This window comes from Perna viridis, chromosome 4 (genome assembly GCF_037379345.1).
Source record: "Perna viridis isolate PV_CMFRI_1.1 ecotype Kerala chromosome 4, ASM3737934v1, whole genome shotgun sequence".
Classification (NCBI taxonomy): domain Eukaryota; kingdom Metazoa; phylum Mollusca; class Bivalvia; order Mytilida; family Mytilidae; genus Perna; species Perna viridis.
The window spans coordinates 19,392,323-19,404,137 of NC_142448.1; the positions used below are offsets into that span (position 1 = coordinate 19,392,323).

Consider the following 11,815-nt stretch of genomic DNA (forward strand, 5'->3'; position numbering starts at 1 on the left):
CTGTGTATAGGACCACAGGTGTTTAGGTGATGAATTAAGTATACCCAGATAGACAGGTTTTAGCACCAAGGCTGGTTATAAATTTTCCTGTGTTATGTAATACTGATTTATTTATTCATACTTGAAACACTTCCAACTTCCTATAAAATAAACAACCTTATAAAATAGTACATGTTATATGACTAAGTTATATATTGGTACAAGTCAGGACTTAATTCATCCAAAGGAGCAAAAATATCAGCAATAGACTGAGAGACAAACAATACATAGTCCATTGTTATTTTGTTAAATGTTTCTAAGTCTTGCTGTCTTTGGGTGAAAGTTTAACACTCTTCTCAGGTGCAGGTTCAGGGGAAAAAACCTGGGTAGAATGTTCTTTTTTTTAATATTGACCCTCTGTTATGTCTGAAGACTGTCATATTGGTCAAGGATAGTTGTATTGGTTTCAAGCTAGAAGAACCTGGCATATGTCATCAATCAAAGTTCATTTTGGTCTTTGTGGTCTTTTGGTTAAGTTATTGTTTTGCCTGATTTTATTTAAGGGTGATATTTCGTGAAAACTATACATGTACTAGTATGATGAGAAACATTATAACTGAGTATAGAGATGGATTAAAGTAGATAACCTTAAGTCTTGGTTAATGCTCTCATTATAGCAGTATGTTAAGAGCTATTTATTTATATTGGATAGGTTCCAATATGTCCAGTAATGACCACTAAAAACTTGCTTCAATCATGATGATCATGAAGTATGTTTGATACAGAGAACTGCTTTATCAAACAAATCACTTACCAGAGGTTAAAGGGTGTTTATGAAAAAAATTTGGTTGTGTGATAAAACTGCTCTTTATTTATGAACTAATGAATTTCTGATGAGTTTAAGGTGGTATTGGATTAACTTGGTGAACATTTTTGTAAACATCCTTCAAATTAACCTTAATCATTTCTAGTTTGGTTTCTTTGGTATTTCATGTGATGATGATTTTTTAAATACTTTTTAGGACTTGACTGCAATAGGAATAACCAAACCTGGTCACAGAAAAAGATTGAAGGCTGAGATTGCAAGATTAAACATCAGTGACGGTTTACCAGACTTTAGACCTGTATGTATATATAAGAAAATAAAAACAAAAAAATTCCATGATCAAGTATTGAACCATAACAAGCTTAAAACATCAAGGGAACACACTGAGCAAAAGTTTTCACACAGCCTTATACAGATCCAAAAGTTGTCTCCAGAGATGTCAAGTTTATTTTTAAAAGCTTACCACAAAATAAAATAAATCAATGTGTAAATACATCTGTCCTGTGGATGTTCAAATAGTTTGATGATTACCTCGTGTCAAGCCTGAACCAGCTATCCAGCAAACATACCATGTGGGCAAAACTCCTCCATAGTTGTTTTAAGGATTTGATTTAATTTTATATAAAGTTCTTGGATTTTATATAGAATGTAGAGTGTCCTTGAATGATTAAAGTGTACATTAAAATCATAGGTGAACATACTCATTAGCTAAAAATTCATAACATGCAAAAAGAAAAAGTGATACCCCTATCTACAACCTGTTCCTAATCTTGGAACTGAATCTAATCATTAATTTGTATCTTGGTATGTTAATGGACAATCTTATGCCATTATTGCCTTGCAGAACTCTTTTAGATAACCCTTTTGACTCTTTGTACTTTAAGAATTTTTAGTTTATTGATTGATGGGATAAAACTTGCTAATTGCTATTATATGTTCAGAGAAAGATACTTAGATGCTGAAATGTTTTGAAGTGGTATCTCCTCATTAAAATTCCTTCTCTGTACTTTCACTTCATTTCATGTTGAAACTTCAATTCATTGATTGCTGATTTATTTAAATGTAGAATTGTTTTCACTTTTGATTTAAGAAACAGAAAGGTGAATTCTGATATTGAAAACTGATAAACAAAAAGCAGAAAATGTTGAACTTTTTGGGGGATAAATTTAAGGGAAAATTATGATTTCATGCAAAAGAATACATTTTTTTCAGTATGGTATTGGGGTTATTTTGTGCAAAACCAAATTTTCATGCTAAGAAGACACATTTTTCAAATTTCATTTTTTTTGGGTTGGGGGGGGGGGGGGGTTGGGTATGGGGCATCTTCATCCCTCTGAATCTGCCATAGTCATTGCAATTGTTGTACATGTATTATTCTACCAAACCTTAATCCATACTTATTAATGAGAAACAAAACAAAAACAGATGATTAATGACTTTTTCTTACAGAATACTGTAGAAGAGTGGTTACATTTGTTAAATCTAGAACAATATTACAAGACCCTGACCAGCCAGGGGTATGCTGACATGGAAAGTGTAACTGATATCAGCTGGGAAGATCTAGAGGAAATTGGCATATCAAAATTAGGTAAGTCTTCACTCTGTTTACCTGGTAAAAAGGTGAGGTAAATTCTCATTGATAGTTGGCTTTTTTAAGTCTTTTTCATAGTAAAGAAAGGACAGATAAATAAGAATTATTAGAAAACCGTAGATATCATTTGCTTTTTTTGTTTGAGGAAGTGGATTAATACCATTACTTAGAAAAACAATGTAATTATAAATGCGTTGTCTTCAGTGTGTAACTTTGCTCATCAAGACTTGCATATACTGTACATTAAAAAAAATTGTATTTTGATATTCTAGGGCTGAAATTATATAATTATATGAATTAAGTAGTTAAATTGGTTACACTTTGATTCTAAGATTTACAAAAATATGCAAGAAATAGCACTGGTAAATTCTTCCACCTACTGTTACATTGTTGTCAATTTTTTTTTATCATATTTGGTGATAAGATTCATGCAGAGAATACAACAAAACACCCAGCATATTGTAATTTCTTAAATTACTGAAATTATTTCTAATTTAGGTCACCAGAAAAAGATCATGCTGGCAGTTGACAGATTAAAAAGAATTGTATCTAATGCTAAGAGAATGTCAACGGTTGATGGTAAGAGGGGATCCTCTGACGTCCTGGATCCTCCAGTATCAAATAGTCCAAACAGACACTCTGGTGAGGCCTTGTACAGTCATAGACCACGAAAATCATCTTCTGGAGACAGTATAAACACAAGTGAATATATGTACAATCATTCACCAGTGCCTGGACGACAGAGAGGTAGCGATGGAAGTTTAGACTCCTGTTTCTTTCCAAATAGTCCATCATCTAAGGCCTTTCAACCTGATGTTGTAGCCATACAAGTGAAAAGGCAGCAGTCGTCACCAAACTCTTCTTTGGCAAAGGACATGTCTGGGCAAGCTATCACTTATCAGTCATTTCAGGGACCTCAGAGGCGTTCAAATGAGTTTGATCGTGATAGTACTCCAACTGAGGAAATAGATGGCCCATATAGGGCACCTTTACCTATGGCTCCTGTTGTGCCCAAAGTGTTAAATAAACCAAAGCCAGTGGCTATGATCATTGCCAAAACAAAAAGAGGGAGTAAAGAATTTTCACCTGAATTGGAAGAAGCAGAGAAAATTAATCAGTATTTGGAAGAACAGATTGAGAAGTCACCTGTCCCAGTAAATGGAGGATTTAAGCGACAGAAAAGTGACCTTGGATCTGAAAAAAATTATGATTCTCCAAAACACTCACCATATAACTCTGGTGTTGACATGTCTCAATCTTGTCCCCCAGGTGTTGCTGGACCATTGCACTCATCAACTCCCATGAAGAAAGTTCCTCCACCTCCTCCGCCTAAGAGGAGCAACTCAATATCCAAACCTAACACAACAGAACAAACTAAGACTGAGGATAATCTTATTACTGGGGGAATGCCGAAATATGGCAATCATTCAAGTAAAGCTATTGATACTAGGTTTGCTCAAAATCATAAGAGAAATTCTGGTGATTCACAAAACAGTGTGAGCAGTTCAGTTAATTCTGGTTTTGCTGGTAGCATGCCAAAAGCATCTGCTCCAAAATTATCTCCGAAACCAGTTGTGTCTGGAAAACCAGTAGTTTCACCGAAGCCTCAAAAATCTGTCAAAGTGATGGCAGAACAAAAATCATTTGCCAGTTGTGTACAAAGTTTATCACAAAAGTTTGGTAGTAGATGTGGGGGTGGTTCAGGTGCAGATGACTTTGTAAGTTCTGATGGGGAGGATTTCCCCCCTCCTCCTCCACCTATAGCAATGGACATTATCACACCCAAACTCCATAACTATGGAATACCTAGTAAAGATGATAAACAGGGTGAGGACTATAGACTTCAGTATCAAAGACAAGCTAGTGCTAATGGTGTGCCAAACTCTGAAGCAAGGACTTCAACAGTGAAAACTAGTCAGAGTATGGAGTGTAGGACTGGTAATAACTTTAGGACTAATCATGGTAGTGTGTCTGACAATCACGCTGCTTATAATGATTCAGTGTCCGCATTTACAAATCTATCTTTACGGACTAGTTCTAACACAGAACCACAGAATGTGTCTCATACATCAGTGTCCCAGTCTCCAGTGCCTGTCTCCTCTCATAGTGTCAGCTCGTTCAAAAATCACAATCATATAGGAACAAGCGAACATGTCGTTAAATTGCCAAACAGTGTTGGATCTCCTCAGGTTAAACCGAAACCAAAAAGGGATCATGTGATAAAAGAAAATCATTATGTTGGAGATCGTGAAAGGACACCTCCAAGAGGGGGGACATTGAAACGGAATGATTCAACATCAAGTCATGATTCAAATATATCTAATTCTAGCATAGACTCAAATACTTTGCCTTTTGCCAACGAGAATGTGGGCACAATCAAGCAACGAGCATTGCCCGCAAAAGCATCAATTGTACAAATTAATGAAGGGGAAAATGACCTGAATGAAAATGTGTTTAAGCAGAGATCAGAAACAATGACAGCTAGTCTGCAAAAACGAGGTAAATATCTTATTGGTTTTAAAATATACAGTTGTCATTGCCTTCATTTTAATGTTTCATATAGGCATCAGTTTTTAGTCAATAAGTGTTTTGTTTACATATTATACGACTGATTATATTTATGTTTTGTTTTCAAATGTACTTTTTGTTATCTTAGTGTCTTGTTTCATTAATTTTACAGTCGTATAGAACTATCATATATACATTGTTGTATTGTAACTTTTGCTTATATATATTTTATTTTTTTAAAATATGCTCAAATATTATACCTCTGCTCAAAGTGTGGGTAGTGAATTGGAACTACCTTGACTATTCTGTCCATCCGAATTCTGTTGCAGTTATATTGGTTCCCAATGAATGAATGGGTTTCAAGTTTGATGTGTTTTGTTGTGAGTGATATTGGTTGCTGTTGGATATCAACTTCCTGTTTCATGGGACTTCATTTTACACTTTATGGAATGATAGAAAAAACTTTTGTCACATAAATCTCAGCACAAAATGAATAAATTGATTTCAAATTTGATTTGAGACTTTATATAGATTGTTCATGAGTTGCTAGCTGTTTTGGTTGCTATCCAATATAATCTTCCTGTAGCACCACAATGCAACTTCATGTTTTTAGCTTACAGTACTTTGTTATTGATTGAACATTAATACTCTTTAAGGTTTTACAAATGATTAAAATGTTTATTTTTCTTACTGTGTTTTTGTAATGTTTCTATGGTTGAATTTTATAAATGTAGATGTATATATGAAAGATGACTGATAAACATTATTTTCTTTTTCAGATGGACAAAACCCAGGAGGAAAAAAGTAAGTTTATTTTTAAGCTTGTCTTGCAATATAAAAAAAATTATAATCTAAAAAAAAAAAAAGAAAAATGAACTTGAGAAAGTTTGGTCATATTTGGTCCTGTATCTATTTCAATACATTGTAATTTGTTTGAATACATTGTGAAATAACTACAATTATTATATAGCATTAGAAAGTGTGCAGTTTAATCTCATTATGCACTAGTGCATATAAAGCTCTAAATTCATGATGATATTGATGACTTATTTGAACAAAATTTGACAAAAATAGTTATTGAATGAATAAGATCAGTACTTAAGTTGACTAGTAATAATTATATTAAATTTGTTTCAATGTGAACAACCCAGATTATTTTGTATTTTGGTCATTAACATCAATTGTTCTGCATTTAACAATTCAAATGATGCCAAACAAAATAATGCTTTGATAATGAACCAGTTTATAATACCGTTAGAAATTGAATTATAATGAGTGTTTCTAATTTTTGAACAGGTTTTAAGAAATAACATGGTTTGGGCTAGTTTTCACTGTTTATAAACCACTCCAAAGAGTACAGTTGTATACCTGTTCAAAAACTTGAAACATTCCTCAAATGACACAGAATTTTTATTTACAGATCAGAAGATGTATTGACAGATATAGATTGCATGTTACAAGGTCTTACTGATGAATTAGATGCCATGTTAGAGGAAGAGGTTCTTAACAATGGATGACCTAGATATTAACCTTAAGGATATTTTGTCCACACGCAGGAAGTGGTTCTGTATCCCTTCCTGACCGAGCTCATGGTCTCAGCCGGTGCTTCTATGAATGCCTACCTCTTGTTTATTCCTATATTGTTCAGATAAAGGTGCATCATTGTTGATGAAGGTTGGACATGGAATTCTATATGATACTGTACTATGAAAAGATAAGCATATTACTGATCATCAGTTAATATTATTCCAAGTTTATACCTAATTGTAGTCTTGGTTTAGGTGCTGATAAAACAGTTATCTGCCAATTATATGTTGTGGTGTTAGGACAAACCTCAGGGTATTGTCTTTGGGTTTTCAGACATCTCTCATCTGGCATTACATGACAAGTAACATTATTGACATAGGTTGTGTTCAGAATTTTGTCTTTATCTTGCCTTACTAAGTCAATATTGTCCATATTTGTGATAATTGAGGTGTGCAGGTACACATTGTAATTTTTGTGATCTATTTTCTTATATCAGTTTTGAATGAAAAAGATTTTTTTTGTCCGAGTCAGTAAAACTCATCATAGTTGGTAGTGTGTTTGTTTGTTTATAAACCTCACATTTTGTATAAAAATCTTTGAGGTAAAATTCATAAAATTGTTTGAAAACGGCTAGTGCAAATTGCCTATATTGTTAAATCTATTTCTGAATTTGTTTTACATCATAACTATGTTTCCTTCAGTTGCTATTAGTTTCACAAGGAAGGGAAAAAAATCACACCTCATTTTTTTTAATTTATCTACTCTTCTAACAATGAAATTACTGGTGTATTCTTCACAATTGTTATTTTTAAAAGGTTACTAATATGTTTATTTCTGTTCAAACAAATAAAATAAATGGATTTTATACATTGTTTTAATACATATTACTTTGTTCAAATATATATTTGGATCTCTTTTTATTCATATAGACAAGATTCAATCAGAACTACTCAACCCTTTTGGATATGATATCCGCTTTTGTGTAATAAGAAAGGCAGAGTAGTTCCGATTAGATACTGTTTTATACACTGTTATTATATATGATATCATCAGGTTGTTTTTACATCTTGACTTTAACTTTTATCATAAATTTTTAATTCAGTAGTAGTCTTTGTAAGAATCATGCAAAATCTGAAAAAAATGTGATACAACCCAAACAAGGCTACACATTTTTTTTGTAATAAAGTTGTTTTATAGGTCTATATTATGAAATGTGTAATTATTCATTCCAATATGTCAACATCGAAAATCCAATGGATTCTGTTGTGTTTGAGTGTCATTTACAGAGTTATCTCCCTTATTTTTGAAATCTACAGTTCTATATAAATCTTATCTCCTAAGAACATGGGTTATATGAAAAACCAAATGTAAATTTCTGTTTAACATGGCAATTCAAACAAAATATCAAAAACAAAAATATGTAGGCTTTTCACCCATGTATTACATTTTGCATGATTCTGAGCTGGAGTGCTACTTAAGTTGTTAACTGTGGTTTCTATTATCAGTTCTGAATTTTTTTTGCTTTTTGTTTTTTGTTTTGTTTTTTTTTCAAAGAACTTAAAATTTCGGTATTATTCTTTGGTTTGACCAAACTTTTGATATATAATCATTTTATACTTTGATGTAACTGTTATTTATAGGAATGAGAAATTCATAATTTATTTGGAACTTCAAAATTTGTTATAACTGCTCTATTACATCCAGTGGGAGATTCAGAGGGGGCATAATGGATGTTTGTGTCCATTTAATTCAGCAAAAAGATAAATATATATATTAGCATCAAATCTTGATTTTCCACAAATTAAATTAAGAGTACTTGTATAAATCAAAAGCTTTTACCCTCTTCCTGAAATCTCAGATTTGCCTCTTGACACACCCTACAATGATACTGCTGTAGCACTGGGTATTTATACAAACTACAGAGATATCTTTATTATGTACCTTGATTATTCTTTCCATTTTCGATGTCTAATTGGGAAAGAATGTCAGGGATTGACATGATAGTCAATTAGTGCTCTTTTTGATTAGTCAATGCTTATAAGGTTTCTTCAATCTCTTCAAAGATTAGTCTTAGCTTCTTAACTCCTTCCCTCTATCTCTTTCTTTCTCTCACATCTTCACACATTTTGTATCTACTTGCATAATTCCTGTCTACATTTATCATATGACTGCGTATAAAAGAAATCTTGATTGCTATAAGATTTCACTGAAACCTGATTTATCATATATGTACTGATTAGTGTATATCAGTTTTGATGGCACAGAAAAATTCCATTTTTTTGTTTTTTTTTTTGGTTAATATTTTCCTTTAAACAAAGTCAATTCAATTCCTGGTTTGACAGGTCTACAAAGAACAACAGAAGTAACCAAACATGGTAATACTTCCACGATCATCCAGATGAACAATTAATTAAGTGCCTTTAGAATGCTATTGAATGTTTTACATGCTTTTCATGTGCAAAATTCAGTTGAATGAATTAGAATTTAATCATTTGTAATGCATAATATCAATGTGCACTGTTTGCTAAAAGGGTTGTACTAATGCAAACATAATATTACTCAAATACTGTTCATATAAAATTTTTATGATGGGCGATTTGTTTCTAATAACAAAGGAATGATTAGGTCATTTTTTCCTATATTAATTTGGTTTGCTGTTAGATTTCAGTGGCTTAGCCCGGTACTAATCCAAGTGAATGCTTAAATAACAAAAATATTTTTTGTTTTTGATTTTTTTATTATGATGATATGGATACTACAACATCTGAGGATACATGTGAGCTATGCCACTTGGACAGATTGTTTAATTATTTTATTGGTTATATCTTTTTTAGACTACAATATTAATAAAAATTCAAATTTTTTTTTTTTTAATTTCAAAATCAAGATTTTTGTTGAAGTTGCAAAACCTATAATCACATATAAGTGAAGAATTTGTTTTTTTAACAACCACAATACATTATAATTTTACTGTAATTTAAATAGAACAAACAGAGCCTTCATATAAATTCTATGTTAACAGTATTTTATAGACTGTTTTACAATGCATGCATGAGGCAATTGTAGCTTTACAATAGTTAATTGATGTGAACATAATTAATTATGTATTTGTTTTGTTATTGTTTATTTATTTATGGTTATATGTTTACAAATCATTGTAAATATTAAAATGCCAAAAAGATGTATAAATTAAACAGGAAATTAAAAAAATATCACCATGGCTACTTATTTATATATTTTTTGTTTAAAAAGTCTCCAGCTTGTGTTTCAAACAATTCTTGATGTTTCAACAAAACTTTGCATTATACACAACTTTCCTTGAATATATGTACTGGTACTTATAAATCAGATCGATTAAAGCACATGTAAATGCAACTGAGTAATTGAATGTATAAATTCATTTGCTCCATATAAAAGTAGAGGAAATTGTCAATTGTCATATCTGTCCATGGGAGACTCCACAGGGTAGTAAAGGATGTCAAAACCCCCCTCACTCACTCAGTTATCATATCATTCACCACCTGTGTGTTCTGACAGACAGGATAAGTCCTATATACCCCCAAAACTTTGTTTGCAGATGTATTATAACAATCTCAATCTGAAAAAAATATATACATTAATTATTATTTTAAAGGATGTGGTGGTCATAGAGCTATTAAAGACTGAATTGAACTGTTTGGGAATACAATATGGCAACACAAATAGACCAAATATAATGCTCAGTTGTACACAGGTTGTTGAACGCAGAACAGTTGAGGCTTGATACATCTCTAAATTTGAATTGTGATGAAGTATTTTCACAGATTGTAGATTTCTGATGTAATGACTGAATAAATGTGATGATAGATCTTTATTAATACCTCAAACAATGAAGATGTGGAGAATAAAATATTTTTGATGTGTTCATCAATCTGTCAGACTTTTTCTCAATTTCACTACACAAGGTATTTTATGAAAATTTTTGAATTTTTTTTAACTGTATTTTCTGAAATATACTACTGAAACATCTTTTTAGCTCACCTGGCCAAAGACCACTTGAGCTTTTGCCATCACTTGGCATCTATCGTTGTCGTCTTCATCGTCATTAACAATTTTTCAAAACTCTTCTCCTCTGACCAATTGGAACCAAACTTGGTATGTATGTTCCTTGGGTATCCTTCATACAACTGATGTGGGGATTTTTTATCCATCAAAAACATTGCTGCCATTACTAAAAATGGAACATAGGGGTCAGACAGTAGTTTTTTCACATACTTATATCTCCAAAACTGTTGGGTTTAGCCAAATTCTTTCAATTGCTGAAGTGATCCTTATTATAAGGCCTACAAAAGTCTCCAGGGATCAAACTTGCCAGATGACTCCTTGTAAGAATTATTGCACTTGAAAGGTGAAAATGACTTTTTTTACAGTTTTTAGCCAATATCTTGAAAAGTATGATAGATAGAAAAAAAACTTTCAATTGCTGAAAATGATACTACCAAAGTCTTCTTGAGTCAAAGTTGTTGGACAACTCCTAGTTAAATTTTTTGCCTTTAAAATTTAACCAGGTGAGCAATTCAGGCTCCTGGGAGCCTCTTGTTAGTGAAACTCACCCCATTATGCAGTCAAAGGGGCCAAATTTTTAGTCCCCTACTGGCTTAAGCAGAAGGAGACTTAAGATTTGTACTCAGTCCGTCTTTCCGGAAAAAAATTGAAGTTTTCCACACTTTTTTCTGAACATTTGCAAATATTGAGGTGATTTTTGGTATGTGAATCTTCTTTGATCAGTTACAGATCAAGTTAACATTTATTTCCGCTTCGCTGGTTTTTGTCAGAGTTTCGGCCCTTGAATTTACTTACCAAAATTGAAGTTTTCCACATTTTTTTTTCTTAACACTTGCAGATATTGAGATGATTTTTGATATGTGAGTCAACCTTGATGAGTTACAGATCAAGTTAATGTTTCATTCCACTTTGCTGATTTTTTCCAAAGTTACAAAATCAAGGTCATTTCCTCAGTTTGTCAGTGATTAAACAGCAAGTAGGGGACTATGTATTGTTCAGCAATACTTTCAGAATGCTTGTTTTTTTTTTTGTTTTGTTTTGTTTTGTTTTTTGCACCATCAATTTATAATAAGCTGACCAAATATTCTGACCCCACAAAATTTGCACCCCCTCGGTATCTATTGGTTTGTAGAGCTACATGAATGAAGGTAATGTCAGGTCAATTGTAAAACCTTAAAAAGGGTTTACATGATATAAGGGATGAGAGCATTCTCTTGGTGTGCTTGCTTATTTTGTTCTTTTCCATAAAAATCTTCCAAATATTTACTTAGTAGTAAATTCGATCCACATACTTAAAGTCCAGTTATTGGATGGATACCAAGTTTACTACATCATCCCCA

At 32.2% G+C, this 11,815-nt stretch overlaps 1 protein-coding gene across 1 annotated transcript in view; it reads left to right on the plus strand.

Moving 5' to 3' along the window:
* The window catches only part of LOC148619207 (uncharacterized), a 61,691-nt gene extending 52,040 nt beyond the window's left edge, over window positions 1-9,651 (plus strand). Inside the window, exons 16-20 of the mRNA XM_088578873.1 lie at window positions 1,002-1,103; window positions 2,255-2,393; window positions 2,895-4,895; window positions 5,684-5,708; window positions 6,325-9,651. Of these exons, the coding sequence (XP_088434999.1) occupies window positions 1,002-1,103; window positions 2,255-2,393; window positions 2,895-4,895; window positions 5,684-5,708; window positions 6,325-6,421 (2,364 nt within the window). The 3' untranslated portion in view covers window positions 6,422-9,651. The remainder of the gene's footprint in view (window positions 1-1,001; window positions 1,104-2,254; window positions 2,394-2,894; window positions 4,896-5,683; window positions 5,709-6,324) is intronic.
* Window positions 9,652-11,815: the final 2,164 nt, after the last annotated feature.